Source organism: Ammospiza nelsoni, chromosome 4 (genome assembly GCF_027579445.1).
Source record: "Ammospiza nelsoni isolate bAmmNel1 chromosome 4, bAmmNel1.pri, whole genome shotgun sequence".
In the NCBI taxonomy this organism is placed as follows: Eukaryota; Metazoa; Chordata; class Aves; order Passeriformes; family Passerellidae; genus Ammospiza; species Ammospiza nelsoni.
The window spans coordinates 53,997,312-54,016,637 of NC_080636.1; the positions used below are offsets into that span (position 1 = coordinate 53,997,312).

Consider the following 19,326-nt stretch of genomic DNA (forward strand, 5'->3'; position numbering starts at 1 on the left):
GGAGTCTCAGCTTGGCCATTAATTATTCAGCAAACACATCCAACCTTCATCCCCAGCCTGAGGGATTCAATCTTTGGCCCCACAATGATGGCAAGGCCAAAGCTATTTTGCATTAAAAGCCTTTTTTGTTTCGCTTTTTTTTTTCCTAATTTACACTAATTTTCAGCCCATGTCATGCATTCACTATCAGCAGCCTCAACTTTTGAAAACCAACGAGTCTCTGGCCGTGCCCACAGTAACCAGCACAGAGCAAGGGCAGGGAACCCAACCCAAGGATTAACTCCTCTGTGCCCCCAGCTGTGACAGGAGAGCAGTTCCATGAAAGAGGACAGAGGCCATGCCATGGAGAATGACCATCCTGCTGCCAGGCCAAGAGAAGGATCCTGCAACCAGCTTGCTCCAGATGGGACTCCCTGTCCTCCTTCCTGTCTCAACAGCACATTACTGCACTCCTCCAAAATCTACCAAGCCATGGTAGATGGCTACCAGACAAGAGGCATGCCCTAAAGGCCACCTTCAGAAAAGCAAGCAATCTCAAAAGCCTGACTTCCTTTGTATTTCATTTTTTAATCTCCACTTCCAAGCAGTCAGTACTGAGGGCATCGTTCACAGCTCTACTCAGCAGCGAGGATGAAGAACGAGCTTGGCCATGGCCACTGGGCTGTGCAAGTCTGTACTTGGCACTGGTGTAACTGGGCTGATGTGGAAACCCATCTGGTGGGTAGCAGTTCCCACAAGTGAATTCCTCAGAGGCACTGTGGTTAGCCTGGAAGCCAGATCTGATCTGGCTCAGCTCACACCACTGCCTTCAGACAACGGCTGGGACGTGAGAAAGTCTGGATTAGTGTTACCTCTGCTCAGTGTATCACTTCTCAGGAGAAAAGTTTTCTTCTTGTTTGGGTTCTGCATAGCTCCAGGAGTAACAGGAGACTCAAAACATCTCACCTGAAGGTAAAATAGGCTCACAGGACTGGATGGAAGAGACACTAAGACTCTTACTCCTTCTCTTTATGTCTGCCTTTTTAAACAACCTCAGTTATAAGGAAAAAAAGCCCCACCACCCAGAGCTAGAGCTGAGCATCACATTGAGAATTCGGGAGGACAGCAGCCAGAACAAGATCAAACATGCACTGCAGGTTTAAAACAACAACAAAACAAATGGAAGCAACTTCCAAAGCTTGAAAGCTCCAAGTTATCAGAGCTTCACCATCTGACAAGCCAGCATACCTAGCTGCCACACCTGCAAGGCTAACACCAAAGATTTATATTCTCCCTCTCCTTTCAACATTTTCTACCCAGTGGTAGCCATGAAAACTGAGTTTGGCACACAAACACCATCCTGCCTCCAGAATGAATCTTAAGGGCCACAGATGAGTTGATAGAGCTGTGGGCTCAGGCAGCAGGAGACCCAGCCAGGAGGGAGCTTTGCCATGTGAATGAATGTGAGCACAGAAACCTGCAGGCTGTTGCTGCAAGTACTGGTGCAGCTATTTCCTTAGCACTGAATCGAGGAGCAAATCAGTCAGAAGTCATTTTCAGTGCCTGGGTCCCTTAGCCAAGACAAGAACTGCCTAAAAGCTTTGGAGCAGGGAGTCATTGCTCCAGTACCAGGAGAATTCTCCAAATGAAACTCCTCCAAGCAATGAGGGTCAGTGCTGGAGAGCTGTACTGGCTTGGCCCACCATTGCTCCATCTGGAAGTGATTTGTGCATACTCCAGTGGTCTGTGCAGCCCAGGCAAAGGAACAAATTCATTGCATGGAGTTAAATCCTTGGGGGAAAAAGCCATCCCAACCCCACGGCAGCATTAGCCATTAACTGTTTACTAATCTCATTTATTAGGAAAACTTGCAAGCTAAGTAGAGCTGCAGTAAATGACTTGAAATCCACGGAGTCCAGTTTAACAAATAAGTGAGCCTGAATTAGCATGCCATCCTGTCACACTTTCCTGCATCCTCTCTATTGTCTTTCTTGAAGGAGAGAAAAATAGAGAAATTAATGATAAACTGCATGTAACTTTTTTAAGTTCTACAGATTTTGAGGCATCAATAAGACATTGCAGTGGACAATTAGAGGGAAGGAAGACAGGCAAGGTGAACAAGCAGCTAAAACAGACAACAGATAAAATGTTGGAATTCTCCAGTATGCAAAAGCACCATAGCCAGAGATTCTCTTTTCCCTTTTGGCTCGAACTTCCAGAGTTGCCTATTTTGTGTGAGGAAAGCTCCCCATCCCTTCTGGAGCCTGCTTGAGGCTGACTGCACAGAGCTGCCAATAATTATTTCATGCCACAACTTCCAGAACCAGAGCAAAATACTCTGCAACATAGAAATGACAAGTCAAATAACAAATAACATTTTATTTCATTTACAGTGATATTTTTGAGTAGCAAAGGAACCATGACATATAGGAGCCTGTAATAAAAGTTCATGTGTCTTATCTTTATAAAATAAATGAAATCATACACACAACATAAACGAATGTGCTCTTTGAAGACATTTGAAAAATGTCATGTCTTGATAACTATTATTCTTACTTACTGATGTCTGTTCTGCACTGGCTATTCCACTCTGAAATATAATTTAATTGTCAGCATGATAGCTTTTTTTATCCATCAGTATTTTCCAAACCTAAAATGATCATAGAATCATAGAATGGACTGGGTAGGGAGGGACCTTAAAGACCATTTATTTCCAATCCCCTGCCATGGGCAGGGACACCTTCCACTAGACCAGGTTGCTCAGAGCCCCCTCCAACCTGACCTTGAACACTTCCAGGGATGGGGCATCCACAACTTCTCTGGGCAGCCTGTGCCAGGGCCTCAGCACCCTCACATGCTGTTAAAAATGGTGGCCATCAAAACATCATCTCCAGGACACTGAGTCACAGATCAACCAAATACTTGACTTCAAAAGCTATTTATCTTGCACACAAACATACTACTACTGCTTTTTACAACTGAAAAAACAAGCCCCCTATTAAAAAATCAACTTATCCCTCCATCCCTCTTTCTTGCCCCCCCCCCGCCCCTATTCCAACCCTCAAAGAATAATTTTTTTCTAATTCATATTTGGCAACACTTAATGTCTTTATACAGATAAAATCTTCAATCCATAGTCCAGCTCTTCACTGATTAAAAGCAGTCACAAAAGTAGAGACAAGTGACTAGAACAAAAATCCATGGATACCATGTACACCTTCTTGGCGTTCAATGCACAAAGCTATAAAAACTGAACATAATTTTGTGGAATAAGTCCTCTCTTGCCATCTAACGTGCCTTCTAGCCATCCTGGCTCTCTGGAAAATTGCACTGCAAAAGAAAAGGAGAGAAAATTACTAAAATTACTGCATCTTTTTATGTTTGAATTAGTACTTTTCAGCTTTAGCTCCATGACACCAGGCAAAGCATCGACAAAAACGTCCCTTCATCTGCAATCACCAGTTTAAGAATCTGGCTAGGAAAGATAAAGAGGATTATTAGCTTGACTTAAATATAATGTACTTCTGCAAAGCCTACACGGTGAAATAGCTTTTAGGTGCAGGAGACTTCATTAAGGAAATAGTTAATGGAGCTCAGGACAGATTTATAAAATAGAAAAATTTGTGCCTTAGGGGAAAAGTCTGAATTCATATCAAACAGTGAAAAACACTTTCAGTAGGTGGGGCAAAACAAGAGCAAGAACCTGTCTTGAGGAGAAGTGATGAATCTGGAAGATCAGAACCACAGAAGCACAGCCCAGGACCTTACTTGGCATGAAAAGTAAGCACAGAGAGGATTGTAGGGGAAATGGAAATGATCCAGATGTCACTCCAAGTACCATCTCTTCAGAATAGAGCTGCTATTAGAAGTGACCCGTGGACAAAATCTGAATCATTCTTCTGATTAAATCCTCTCTCTAAAATTCAAATACATGGTGCAATTCACAAAACACAAAGCAAAGGCTTGCAAGCTCCTTGTGCCATCCTAAGTGTTTACCACTGCAAATCCCAAAGTTCATGCAAGAGTGTCTGTGAATATAAAATGAGAAATATTTCAGCTTGGACTCTCAATGCCCCAGAAGTTCCTCTGTGAGCAAGGGAACTAATGAAAGCTGACTTCCTGAATATATATATATTGACCACATTTGACAGGAAGTTAAAAAAGAAGCATAAGCCTCCTTTCTTTGGAAAACAGACTAGAAAGGCCTCAAATTCCCCTCTGAGTGTCTTTTAAGGATACAATACAGATACCTATTTACCTATGTAATTGCAAAATCCCACACTTTTTAGCAACCTACGGCACACTCTCCCATCCTAATTTATCCTCACAGTGCTTCTGAGACAGACAGTATTTAGGGAAGACATCAGACAAATGCTGAAACGTGCTGCCAGCCATGTCAGTGCTTTATTTAAAACACATTAACACATTGGGAAATGTGATATTTGTAGCCTTCTACATATCAGGGAAATAACAGTTGAGAGAGAGCAACATGTTAAGTCTCACTTCCAAAAGCATTATAAAGCTCTTAATTTGAGGACTTAAAAACGTACTTTTCCTGGTTTTTTCCTTGTGTCCTATTATTCTTAGACAGCTGTGCACAGAAACCACATTTTAAACAGCAGCTACAACTCCAAAGAACCCAGAAAACGAAACTGCTTTCAAATGATACTGATAATTTAGATTCAGCACGAAATGCTGGGCTTATCTCTGTAATAAATGTATTCAGCAAAAAGATTCCAAAGGAAAAACATGCATAGACAATTACCTTTGAGGATCTGTGCTCACACAGTAACTTACATTACTATTAGTAATTAGCAGGCCCTCCTCTCCCTTTATCCTTTCTGTTCCACAATTACAGAGTACACAGGCATTTGAAACTGCATGGCTGACACCAGCACAAACCTCCCTCCAGAAGCTGTAATTCTGCATTTCCAGCAAGTGCACCAGCAGCCAAACCCCTCCCTGAGGAATCCCATACCTACGGAGCACATCTGTGTTACAGGAAACAAACTCCCAAAAAACAAGACAGATTAGGAAGAAAAGCAACTAGAAAACCTAGAAGTAAGAAATTTCTACCTGCCCTTTGATGCTTAACCTTAATTTCCATTAGAAAGAGGGTGGGTACCACTGGCATGTGAGAGTCTATAAATCCAAGATCTGTTCAAGCTGAGGGAAGCCTTCATCTGAGGGGATCACACCGAAATTAAAATTTACCTAAAATTTACACAGAGGAGGAAATGCTTGAACTAAGCTGAATCACATCACTCAACACAACAGCAAACTTCCACAGAAATATTTTCCAAGCAAGTTTGATAAGATAATGGTGAACTCTGCACTCTACAGCAGGTTCATGGCCCAGCAGCTGGGTTTGAGTGGCAAACATCATAGACAAGACCTAGCTGGTACAACTGAGTTCTGGGCTTAGGAAATGAAATATTGCCCATGTACAGTACACAGCTCAGGGCCTCAGTTGTTGGCAGACAGTTCTTTTAGACTCTGGGAAGACTGAAGAAGGAATTATCACTCAATTACACCTAAAGCCACCATTTCTAGAGATCTTTAATTTTTTTTTTTAAGTAATTTTTTTAGTAATAAAAAGTAATAAGAAAAAGTAACACAGCAAAAAGTAATTCTTAATGTTCAGCAGCTGTGGTGGCTGTCACAGCAGGGAAGGTTTCTGCCCCCACTCCAATCACCTTGTGCAACAAGGGGTAAGATGCTTGTGTACATCACTGACTGCTTCTGTAGGCAAAATATATTAATGAAGGTGCCATCCAAAAGTAAAGCTGCTTTAAGCTCCAGTGATCCTATTTACTTTGCTAATCCATTTCTGAAGTACAGTGCACAACAGCATGCATTCCTTTAAAATCAAAACCACTTAACCACACAAACCCCATTCCTCTCTCATGCACAGCTCTTTTTAAACCCAGGACTATTCCTGAAAAAATGCCCTGCTCAAGAGAAGACATCTGTAGTGTCCCCTTTCTGTCATTTCTTCTCAGTCAACAACAATTACAGTTCTTAGCACTTTCTCAGGCCTGCCTCATTTAAAAATACCTTGATGCAGAAACTACACACTTGGCCTTAAAACTACAACTCATTACTAGAGCAATCATCCCACAGGACTAAGGCTCATGCTGGCACAGGACAGGAGGGGAAACACTCACAGTATAAAAGATACAGAGCAGAGAACTAAACAGTAAATATTTACAGCAAGATTTAATGAGTGTATAGCAAGGCTGTACAACAAGACCAAGCACAAAACCACCACTAAAAGCCACCACCTCTTAGGACAGTGCAAATAGCAGCCAAGTTGAGAGCTCAGAGGGGGACAGTGACCTCCTCAGCACCTGCTGCAAGGCCTTTTCAGCAGTCTCACTCGTGCAGGCAAGGTGCAGGGAAGAAAGATGTCTGAGCATCAGTACAACAGCAAGGGCTATGGAACAATCAACCCAGCTCAAATGGGCCAGCAAAGTCCATGGTCTTGTAACTTGCCGTGAGATCTGATTTCTTCTAATCAAGGAACACCATTAGGTCAACTTGGCATGTGCAGCATTGCCTCTTACTTTTCTGTATTCTTCAAAGGAAATAGCTTTGATGCTGCCAATGTTGTTATTTTCTAACTGCAAATACATAAAATTCACAAGCAGCTCTTCCCAGAGACCCAGTGCCATAAGCAGACTTTGCTCTGCTCTGGCAGCTCAAATGTTTCACAGGTCTCAACCACAAAGAGAGCAGGACTTACTTCCTCAGCAGTATTAGTTCATTGCCTGGGTGCCACTAACTTCAGCAGGACTGAATCAGACACTAATTCACACTGATTTCCACGTCTTTGTGGAAACTGGCTGTTTTGGGAGCAAACCTAACCTGCATGGTGTCTGGCAGAAGAGGGCCTCCCTTTCTCATGGATTGTCAATCAGGGTAAAAACCTCAAAAAGCAACATAAATGAGGATTACTGAGAGCAACAGAAATTTCACTGCTAAAACCACTACAGCACTAGAACTCACTTCCATAGAACTCAATGATGCTGGCCAATTTTTCATCAGGAAATTCAATGAAAGCAAATGTGCTTGCAAGCCCTCTGTGTTTAGAAACTCCTTTGGGTTTTTGAAACAATCCCTGTGGGTTGAGTTGATAGCAGAAATATTTATCATGCTTAGGGTTAGCCTGGAATTTGAAATTTCAAAACTTGCTGTTTCCCTTAATTATGCTGCGAGAAGCAGAATTATCTTGTGGACAGAACACAGGACTAGGAGTCAGGGGGTTCCTCCCCATGAATGTTTCCAAGTGCTCTGAACTACACAGATGAAAGGTGCACCAAGAAGTGGCTCTATCTCCATTTTTACCCAACAAAAGAACTATTTGCACATACAGTGCAATGCAGTATTTCAGGAGCACCACTTCTCTTTGATGTAAATCCTGGATTGGTCAGGACCATGAAGGCAGTCCAGAAACCACAGCATGAATCAGAGGGCAGAGTGCCTTGGAGTCAAAGCCAGGAACATTAACTAAGGCTGGCACTTTGTTACAGTGGGAGAGAGAGATGGGGATGACAAGGGCTGTGTGAATGTGGCTTTTTGTGCTCCTTTTGTACTTGGTGGGGATGATGGGTGCCCCACTTTTCCTTAGGAACAAAACACACTCTCAGTTTTCCTCATGTTTTCTCTCCCCTAAAATTGGATTTTAAAAATTGTAAAAAGCCTTGATAAGAGCTATCTTGACAAGTTTTCAGGAAGCCTTCCTGCTAGCAGTTCTGCCAAGGAATTTTTATTGTGTAAACACCATTTAACCTATCTGAAACACTTCTCCAGAGTGAAATTCCCATTTACTGACTTTAAAGCAGTCTCTTTCAAGAACCAGAAATTTAATAACACTTGGCTCCAAGACTGGCAAAATTCCAGTGCCAGGCAGTCTGATTATTCTTCCCCTGATTATTGGGAATATCTACCTCAACAACAACAGACATGCACAGCCAGCATATGTCTCTCAATCTCAGATTCTACTCTGCTTCTTCCCTTATGTGCCCTTATCCAGCTGCAAACTCTCCAAGCTTTGCTTGCAACCACTTGAATTATATTGTTATGTGCTGTCAATAATATAGCCTGTAACAACTGGGAAATAAAAATATTGGCACAGCCTAAGGCAAATTGAATAGAAGATTTAAAAAAAAATCTAGTGGATATTGTTCAGATTACATTATTCATTTCCCTACACAATTCAATTAAATAGAAAACTTTGCCTTTTCTTTTTAACTTACCAGATGGTGCCTTAGCATTTATATTCTACGGCACTTTAATGGAAGGACTGTGGGATTTGGGGAAGCACAATGTACATGCAGTACTGAAAACACCTGAATGTGAAAATGCTAAGGTTCTATACAGATTCTTATCAGGTGATGCAAAGCTTAACTTAGAATATTAGCAAATCTAACCATGGCAGACGGAGACAGATGTTTTCCCCCTGTTTAGAAACAGGAAATGGAGATGGGAGCAAAGGTTAAACTCACCTTCTTGCACCAATATTACATTTAGTAGCTATGACAGGTGCAAGACTGCTTCCCTAAATGCCATTATCCTGTCTGAGGCTGAAGCAGCCAGAAATATTCATCCAGAGTATGGACAGCTGGGACAGAACTGCTGCAATCAACATCTATGGACCAAGAGAGACAAACCAAGAACAGGGAAGGAAACAGGAAAAAGGAAACAAAGCAGGAAAGAGAGGAAAGAAAAAGGGAAAGAAAAAGAGACAGGATTAGAAAGTGAGAGAGGCCGGGTGGAGAAAGGAGAGACATATAAAACCTTCACTAATGGAAGCAGCACTTTTTAGCAGACATTAATTTAACAGTTACTTTAATGGTTGATACTAGCTGTATGTCAACTTGATTGATGCGTTGTCACTTTGATAGTTAAGGTTATTGGTAGAGCTGCAGAATTGATGTATTATTACTTTAATTCTTCATTTGGGGGCTTTATTAGGGCATATGGGAATTTAAATTGAGTAACTAAAGAACCTGAATTGATTCACTGCAATCTGATTTCAGCACAGACACAGGGGTGCCTGATACAGAAAGAAAAGGCTCACGTTGAGGCATTTCAGAGGTTTCAAATGTGGAGACAGGTCTGCACTTGGCATGAAAGAGCCATCCATGACATGAACTACTGGGAAAAGTTATGAAATTACCATTACATACAGTTACTGCCTTATTACTTGCATGCTCTCCCCATTTTTTCTGCCAATCCACAGCCTACCTGAGGGTGAGAGCCCTGCAGGGCAAGGACAACACCTGTGAAATAACCAGGATACAGCAGAACAAATTGAAAGTAATGTGTTTAAGGAAATGTGAGCTTTGCCATCGGAAATCTGCAATTGGGTTTTCCAAATGCAATCCATGCAACTTTTTCCCAGGCTTTGGACCTTATTTGTCTGATGACATGGAAAAAGTTACAGCTGAAACTTTTCTGCACAGATGCCAGAGTCAAATTCCATACTTTTTTTGGGGCAATCCAACTCTCCAGTTGAAAAACTCACCTGAGGCTGCAATGCACCAGATCATGGGGGCTTTGTCACCACTTCTGAGTTCTCATACAAAGATAGAATCTTAACATTGCTCTCACACAAAAACAAGACACACAAGGAACTACTTCTTGGGAGACTTCCTTACCACAAGCTAACACAGCCCTTGCTGTTCTACAGCAGAAATGGCTCTCCCAGACATCAAATCTTTTCCACCATGCACTAGATTTTCTTTCCTGTACACAGTTTGATGTCTGCTGAAGAGCCCTATCAGTCATGTTTTAAAAAACTTAAATTAAAATAAGTGGTGTTAAGGACTTTAAAAAGAGCAATCACTCAGCTAATTCATCTTTAAAAGGTTTCCCACCTAACTTGATTCAGACATGATTTGCCTGCAAGGCAGCTCTAATAGGAAACATCAAGAATGATTTTGTAAAGTGGGTGCAGGTAGGGAAGAACCTAGTGGGGACCCCAGACCACTTTATGTTGAAAAAAAAAAAAAGCAGAACTGAAGTCTGGAATATGCTTGCTGTTTACTTGTTTGGGGGAAAACAGAGGACAGGAATATCCTATTATATACACTATTAAAAAAAGCAACTTTGCTAGGCTTCCCATTCTGCATTTTGAGAATTGGTATTACAGTAGTCATTGGCATAAGGTTTAAAAACTAAAAGCTTTCCTATCAGTTTGAAGTCCCTGTGCATTTGCTGAAGGGTAGATCCATGGAAGCTCACTGAGAACAGAGTCTTGAGCACAGGATTCACCTTCTGGATTTCACATGTAATGCTATATTTGGATCCATAGAAATCATTAAACACAGGCCTTCATTCCACACCTCAGTGAATATTCTATTTTCTACCAGTACATGCACACACTAATGCAGACCTTGATCTAAATCAGTAAAAACACTCTTTTTTCCTCCATTGTTCACCTGATTTACCTGGCACTCTGTTTGCTTCAAAATCCTGACACAGATTTTTTTTTTCTTTAAAGGAAAACCCTTGTGTTATTTTACAACAAGAGTTCACATTTTAAAAAATTCAGTTTCACAGGCCAAGGTGTTTTCTTCTATTATTGAATAACCTTCTTTTGGTACTACAACACATATAAATGATGCTGAAAAATTATACCAGTTGGAAGAGTATTCACCCAAAAATCAAAAGCATTGCCTCACAGTGCTAAGGATATGTTAAGTAGCTTCTTCATACCAGAAAATATCTCCATCACCAACTGTGTGCCATCAGCAATGTTGGCAGAATAGCAGTCAGGCTTGTATTTTTATCCAAAGCCATTTTAGCAGTTTTGTCAATTTGTTTTTCATTGCTTTATATTTACTCAAGCAGTACTTACCATCTTCAAATATTGCTCCTATCTGAAATGACAATTCAGAGCTGTGTTCTGCTTCACATGGATAAACTGCTCTTGCTTTTCGGTGGGCAACACTGAAAAATGAAATTATGAATTATAGCAACTTTTTACTATTATGAAGACACTGTCTCAACCATTCTCTCTCCATTCACATTTGGAGATGACTAAAACTTTAAACACAATCTCACATGCATCATTACAGGGTTATAATTCATACACACAGCCAAAGCTGAAGCTTCACAGCTTACTGTTGGCATTTCTGAATACCATACTCCCAACTTTCTGCACACTATTTTTATGACAAACTCGACTTTCAACTAGTTACATTTTTTTCATGTGCTAGTCAGCAATGAACTCAATAGCAGGCAAAGTATGATATACTTCGAAAATTCAACCAGTAATAAGAAATAGGGTTTTTTTATCAAGTGTTGTGAAGAATTTGTGAATATACCTACTACTTGAACTACTTAATTAGAAAGACATATATTAAATTTGAAGGGAAAAACTAAGATGGTGAAGACCTTCAAAGAAAAAGTTCAAAATATTTCAAAGCGTGGAAAACAACATGGAAGGAAGCAGAAACAGGATGGAAGGAAAGCTGGACAAAAGAATGAAAGAAAAGAATGAAACCAAAGAGAAAGGAAAAATGTCTAGGATGAGAATCTTAAATCTGGCAAAGGTGGAAGAATCTGCATTTTAAAAGACTCTAAGAGAAACACTGCAAGAGAGAGACACTATGAATTGCCCACCCACTGTTAATACAGCTCTCCTGTATTAACCAGCAGACCACTGGCTCAGGGGACTGTGTGCCTTCCACCAAGGAAGGTGCCGAAAGGAAAAGTAAGATGAAGTAGGCATGTATTTCATTCCGTTAAAATTGCTGCCAGGCTGCATTTCCTGGTTTGAGACAATCATTCACATGCCACAGGAGACTGTTTTTGTGAAGATACAGAAAAAGGAGGCAAATAAAGAGCCAGCAGAAGTTGAAGTGCACACCATACCTTTCCACTGCTCTGTCAGTGCCAGGGGCAGGGCTGGGAAAGATGAAATTGGGTAGTGCAGCATCTGAGGCAGCCGGGTTAGCAGATGGAATGTTCATCCACGAGACCATCGACGGGCGGCTCTGAGCAGGACTAAGAGGAAATACATTCAAGGCAGAATTAAGAACATGAATAGAATTTCTTATCCTACCAAAATATTTGAATCTTTATAACTGGACAACCTGTGAGATTTTCAAATTCAAACCAAATAATATTGTCAAGCTGATTTTGCAGAAATGGCCACCATATGATTCTGCACTCCTCCTTGGAATTCTTTTTCCGACATGCCCTACATCCTAAGCTAAGGCGAATTACCTGAGATGCATGACATAGGCAATAAAAGGGCAAAATTCCCCATTCCTTATCTGATAAAGACAGACAAAGTGAAATTGCATAGAGCAGGCTATTATTTGAGCTGCCACTCTGCCTTTACAAGTTTTGATGAATCTATTTAAAAATCTCCTCAGTACTGTACAACTGAGAAGATTTCTAAAGAGGCTGCAGCTATTCCAGCACTGGGATCACGATGCTGGCTCTGGATTGAGATCTTCATGGAGCTGTGCAAACACTGTCTCAGGGGCTGCCCCCACCAATGTTGTTAAATTAATGGCTGAACACAAAGTTACCACAAGAGGAGAAGAAATAGCAGACAAAATTTAAAGCTTGTATTAGTAAACACATAAAGTTGTCCCCAACATAAAGAACATTTCTAATTTTATGCCTTAAAAGTACTGAAGGGTTCCAGCACTGGAAGGCTTTCCTTCATTGCGTGGACAAACAACAAATAGCCCAAAAACTGGCTGTCAGCATGTCTTTGGAACAAAGAGCTGGACTTCAAGCAGCTTCTAAGCAGAAACAGTATTAAAATCATTTGCACACAGCAATTGTTCCCTCAGAAGCAGAGACTTTCCAATACAGCATTTATGACTTTGTCTTACTCCAAGATTAATCTCTTAGAGAGCATTGATCTGAAAAGCACCATCAAAATCTAAGAACTCAGTCAAGAAGGTTTTTGTGGGAGTCTAAATGCACACCTAATCAAAATGGAGTGGACCAAGCAAAAAGAGGAATCAAGAATCAGCCCTATTATAATTGTAGATGAATAGAAGAAAGCAGGAAATCTAACTTAGATAGCTAATTTTTATCTTATTGTACACTGGGATATTTAATTTCTAGAAGAAATTATCATTATTTGTTGGTTTGCATAGCATAATTTACAATCAAATTCAACTTTTACAACCTCATATCTCAGTCACTCTAGCAATTACATAGTTAAGCAGGCATTTATTTTGTTGTTTTGTTTTTTTTTTTTTTAATTTAGTACATTATAATGTGAATTTCACATTCCTTATAACAAGACAATGGCTTTTCCTTTGGAAATGTATCAGATGGCATTTGAATAAAAACTGGAATTCACAGTTTATAAAACAGCATTCTATAGTTAATTCTACTAGTAAAAATGAAACTTAAATGTGTTGGAATCATAACCAGAAGGTTTTATCAAAACATGCTCTGCTTTTAAAAATTATCAGATTTACCAAATAAGGAAAGGAATCATAAGCATTAAACTGAATGATGAGCAGGATCATACTGTCTAGAAACATATTTTATGCTTAACTTTGTGAAGAGGATATCCAGTCATCTTTTCTGCCTGGGAATCTTCCATGGCACAATTTTTTACATCTTCCAATAATAACATACATTTAGGAGCAGCACCTATAGAATTTTAGGGTTTTCTTTTACTTCAACTTGTCTCCTTCCTCCCATTTTTACCTAATAATTGAAAAAATTTCCTCAAATAAAAGAAAAAACTTCAGCTAAAAGTGACTTCATTCATACAAACCAAAAAAATGAACACCAGCATTTGGATCATTTTCTCTAAATACTAAGAATAAAACAGCCCTCAGTGGTACTGTAAAGTTTATAAAGTTTGCCAAAAAGTAAATAATTTCTTCATCATTCCTCACTCATAATGTCTACATACAGAATTAATTTTAACTCAGCAGGTGAACACAAGAAAAAAGTTTTTCAAAAGTGAATTTAAAAGAAGTTTCCTACTTGCACAGACTAAACTCTTCTACTTAAAACAGTCCTGAGACTTAAAGAAAAAATATTTTCCTTGCTATTTATTAAATTCAAATCAGTCTCTTGGCAGGGGGTTTGAAATTATATGATCTTTAAGGTCCCTTCCAACCTAAGCCATTCCCTGATTCTGGGATAAGGATTGGTGTTAGGCTCATTTCTGAAACCTGTAAAACTACTGAAAACAGAAAAATAACACTCCAAGTATATTGCCAAAGGAGTATTAAAATGTCTCTAATGCAAAGTATTCATAATTCAAGAATATTCATCAAGTGGCCTTTTGTATTGCAACCTCAGATGTGTGGTTTGATTTTCAACAAATGAATATTAAAACTTGCATTTATTAAATATTTCATTGATGGATACATCATGGTAATCTCTGCAATTTACTCAATCGGCTCTAGAACAACACACACCACCTGCACCTCACACAGAATTCATGACTTCAAAGCAATGCTCAGAACAGAGAGAGCACAAAAGGAACCCTCTGACCCAGGGAAGCATTGGTCATTCTTAAGAATACTTGGAATAAATACCAGATGGTTTCTTGCTGAGACTTGGAGAGGAAAGAAAGAGGGGAAAAAAAAAAAAAAAAAAAAAAAAAAAAAAAAGAAGAAGAAAGGAGAAAGAGGTGTGCACATAAAGGAACAGGAGATGAAATGAAATGTTCAGTTCCATGCTATGGCATGTTGATTTCTCAAATTACAGAGACTCAACAAGAATTGCAATCTATCACCAAGTGAGACTACACTTGTCCTTTACCAGACAGGATTATATAGAAGCATGTTAAAATTGGCAGGTTTTCTACAAATCCTGAGCCACTCCAACAGTTGTAGTGGAAAAACACTCCAGAAGCACAGGTATGTGGAGTGCTGGGCTGCTCCCTCCCCCACTTTTTTGATGAATTCCCTTAATACTTTACAGCTGTAGGGAAAACACTGCAGCAGAATTTGCCTGTCACTTTAGGCTCCTGGTTACCCAGCAAGAGATCATGCTCCACCATCCAGCAGGAGACAAAAAAACCCAACACATTTTTCAACAGCAATAGCTTCCCCACAGTAAGAAGAAAGAAAACAAAGAAAAAAAATGTTGATAGCTTTAACTATTAAGCACATCCTAAAATTTATGGATTCAATTGGGTTTTTTTTATTTACTGTATTTGGTTACCTCAGGAACCATTTAATTCTTTTTACTGAAACAGAAGGTTTTACTCAATGAGAAAAATAATTTCCAATGTTGCGGTGTGTAAGCAACAAAAGGTTAGATTTTATTGTTTTTTCCTTGAAAAGGCTCTTGTCACAGCAAGGCTGCCTTGCTGTAAAGATCTGCACACCTTGTTTATCAAGATGATGCTATATTAGAAAGTATTGCGTGTGTTATCACACAGCATCTCAAGTTTAAGAAGGTATATTGAAGAAATCCTGAGGCTAAAATGAAGGCAATGCATTTTCTGTGGGTAGGAAAAAAAAACAAAAAGGCTGACATAACCATCTCTCTTTGAGGAAAAAAAGCTATTGTCTAGCATAGTGAACGATGGGAAAAGGGAGGAGGGGGGAATGGCTTTACTGAAAATAAGCTAGAGATTCTGCACTGATATTCAGAAAGAAATTTCTGAAAACAAGATTTTATTGGATGTTTATCTGGCTGGTTCCTAAGGTAACACAGCTAAAGAGCAGCCTCTTATCTTGAGAGCAAGGAAGAGAGTCTGTGAAAAGAATCTACACTGCAACTCCTGAGAAAAAGAGGGTTGTTTCAGACAAGTTTGGCAGCACCACGGCTGTTGTATCACAGTGTCTGGCTGACAAACTCAATGAAAGCGTTCTGAAAGGTTTCATTACAGGATGACAGAGTGTATCAAAGGGTGTTGGTTATTGATGATTCTTTATGCAAGCCAACAGTGACCACCACCATGTCTTTCTGCACCTGAAAATCCTCTGTGCCCTGGGGAGGGAGGAGCAGAAAAATGTGGCCAAAATTCTAAAAATTGTCATAGCTGCAGCAAAGCTGGAGACAAACAGAAGGCCAGAATTTCCCCATCTGTGTTCCCCCTGGAAAGAAACTGCATCCTCAACATTTCAAGTATGTGACATGCACGCAGCTTTCCTGAACCCTCATTTATACAGAGCACATCAGTCAGCACTGAAATAGAGGGTTTTTAACTTGGATTGTGAAGTCTCAGTGAGGCAGCTAACACATTAGTGAAATGATCTTTCACGCCAGTCTGGTAAATCCAAAGCTAATGTCTACAGCAGCTGTCCCAAGTTGAAGCATTTTAAATGATAATTCAGACAAAGCAAAAGTGAAATATGTACATCTATAAGCTTACACCTCACCGCTGCTCCTTTCAGGGGCAAAGAAATGAGGGGGCTGTGTTACCCTGGAGGAATGCAAAGAAAAGAAAAGAAAAGAATAATAACAATTTTTAAAAATTTAAAAAGGAAACTTTAGCTCATTCCAGCAATTGCATCCACACCCCTGCCTGCCCTGAGCACACACACCATTTACCCTGTGCTCACACAGCAGTGCTGCTGTCAAGCTCCCTGGCAGCCAAGGAGATGGCAAGGTCTATTCTGTACGAGCCACATGACTAAGTTACACTATGCCTGTCTCAAAGAAGCTGCAAAATGAGGGCTCTTGCTCTGCTTGCATAACGAAAGGGTACAAAAAGAAGTGCCTGCTCTGCTAAACCCGCTCTCAAAGTGCTGAGTCACTGAAGAGGTGGCAGCTGAAACAAAAACAAACTGCAGAATAAGCACAATGACCCAACAGCAGCTAGAGCACCTTCTTTCAATAAAACAGGATGGTGACATTAGATTTTATAATAAGTTTTCAAGACAGCGAAACCAAAGTCACTCATCCTTTATGTAAAACTGCAAATTCACACCACTGCCAGAAGGTACAAAAAAGAAAGTATTGCCATTTTAAGGAGACCAGACATGCAGTCTACTGATGTAGATATAACAAGGCTGATGGGAATTCACTCAGAAGTCAAACAAAATTGATAACTATCTCCAAGGCTCCTGTTATGTGCAGAACATCACTATCTCTGCCCATCCTTGCCATCTGATGGCTCTTTTAACATCAGGTTGCTCACCAGCAATTTGAACAGGTTGAGATTTCATGAAGAATGAGTAACATCTTCCCAGCATGGTCAAAAAGACCCTGGATGCTGCACAGCACAGATCTTGTCACCATTTTGCATATTGAAAACCCCAAAACTAGGTCCATAGTGTAGCACTTACATACCATTGAACTGAGTAACAGAATCTTTTACTGTTGGGAGAACCAATTAAGAAAAATTCATAATAAATTTTAAAAAAACCCCTCTGAATTATTTCATCTTCCATTAGTCCCTTGCACGTTCCTGAAAATCCATTTATATTGGATGCTTCCAATATAAATCCATTTATATAATGGTGCTTCCATTTCTCCTCTGGACTTTGAACACTTTGGTATTTGGACTGTCAGGACTGTACCCTGCATGCTCCTACAGAAGCATCAAGGTGAGATTCAGTTTGGAAACTATAAATCTTACCATTCTTAGCCCAGAAATGTAATTGCTTTAACAAGCCCTGCACCCACCTACACTACTGAAAATGTTTGAGGGACAGGAATGCTTTCCATCCCCTCCAACTGCAAAATCCCAAAGGCTTAGAGAGGGAAAGAAGAACAAGCAAGGTAAACAGATGCTCAGTATCATCTTGAGGAAGGGTATTCCATACCCTGCATCATAACTCCATCCAGAACAACCATCAAGTCACCATGTTCCAGCCCCCTGGAAAACCCAGACATCCTGCAGTCTCAGATCCCAAGAATGAACTCTCCAGCTGAGAAACAAGGCATGCATTTTCATGATTTGAATGAAGAAGTGATCATGCAGTAAGTGTAGGATACTTTCAACAAAAAAAGAAGGACTGACCCAATTCTGAAAACCCAGCACTGTGAGGGGTAAGTCTGTAATGTCTGTAGATAAGCCCTGGCACAGGGCATTGTACTGTAAGCACAAAGAAATCTCGTGACAACAAGGGGCCAGTTACAGCAACAAATCTTTCCTTATCAGAAAAAGGTCCTCAGAAAGATTAATTACAACGCATAGCGAGTCCAGAGAATACCAAGTGTTCAGCTTTTTTGGTTCATTCTGAGTTCAAGTGAAAAAAGACATAAGGCAGCCCACAGTATTTTAGGGCATGACTTGTAATCCACCTTTTGACAAATCAGTCATTGCAATGAGGGAAACCTGTACTAATCCATCAGAGGTGAGCTGCCATTACAGCCAGAGCTCTGGAAAGGCTGAATAGGACAGGATCATCAATAAATGATTCTGTAAGTAAATTCTATAATCAAACCATAGCAGCTGAAAAAAAAAGTTTCCCCCGCCCTGTTTTAATTTAATTACACCACTCCACATGTGATACTAAAACTGGCAATACCACCTCCTTCACTATTAAGAGGACTTTAAATTTCTGGACGTTGTCTTTACTTGCTTAAGTATATTTAGACACTGAGGTGTATACCCAGTTTAGCTATCACTGTCGTCTTCTGCATGTGCAAAGCCATAGTGGAATAGGGTGAAATTCAAGTTTTGTATCACTAACGTTCCACTGCAGGTAAAAGGGAGGATTGACTATAGCTCCACAGTTCAAATGCAATTTAACAGCTACCCGTAACTCCTTCTAATCCATATCTCCAAGCTCAAGACCATCACTACTATCAAAATAGTCTGGGGACTAGCTTAGAAAGGCTATCCAGCCTCTTAGTAGCTGAAATCCTGAACTCCTCTTAGGAAACTACATGTGTTGAACTATTAAAAATTTCACCACAGGAATAAAAATCTGAGTGATTAGGGTGTACTATTTTTCAGTGCCAATTAGGAAGGGTCATATCCTCCAGCAAAAAGCCAGCAAGCCTCTTGAAGAAAAGATGTGGCAGATTTACTTACTTTTTGGGCAAATGCAATAGAAAAATCAGAAATTGTGTAGGAGAGAGTCTGTATGGAGAGTAAGAGAGGAAAAAAGGAAGAATGCAAATGCTGTGGTTAACATTAAACTGAGATTGCTGTTGCTGCTCTTCCTTAAAGGGAAAAAATGTCCATACTAGTGGAGAGCAATCCTTTACTCAGCTCACAACTATAATTATGAATTTATTATGTTTGAAATCACCTTGTGCAAAGCATCCTTGGATAGAAGGTATTTTCAAACAGTACATATTTATGACACAGTGCTCCATCAAGTAGAAGTGGTAAATCACCCATCCTAGGCTATCTGGAGTTTGAATCCTGTGTCTACAGAAACTACTGCGTAACTTGGTGATTGACAGGGGAAAAAAAACCCCTACGTTCTACCA

The 19,326-nt window shown here is 40.0% G+C and overlaps 1 protein-coding gene across 1 annotated transcript in view; it reads right to left on the reverse strand.

Annotated features, from left to right (window-relative positions):
• Window positions 1-2,331: 2,331 nt before the first annotated feature.
• ARHGAP10 (Rho GTPase activating protein 10) overlaps window positions 2,332-19,326 on the reverse strand; it is a 139,614-nt gene continuing 122,619 nt past the window's right edge. Inside the window, exons 21-23 of the mRNA XM_059470893.1 lie at window positions 11,863-11,994; window positions 10,844-10,935; window positions 2,332-3,309 (exon numbers count right to left, since the gene is read on the reverse strand). Coding sequence (XP_059326876.1) covers window positions 3,221-3,309; window positions 10,844-10,935; window positions 11,863-11,994 — 313 coding nt within the window. The 3' untranslated portion in view covers window positions 2,332-3,220. The remainder of the gene's footprint in view (window positions 3,310-10,843; window positions 10,936-11,862; window positions 11,995-19,326) is intronic.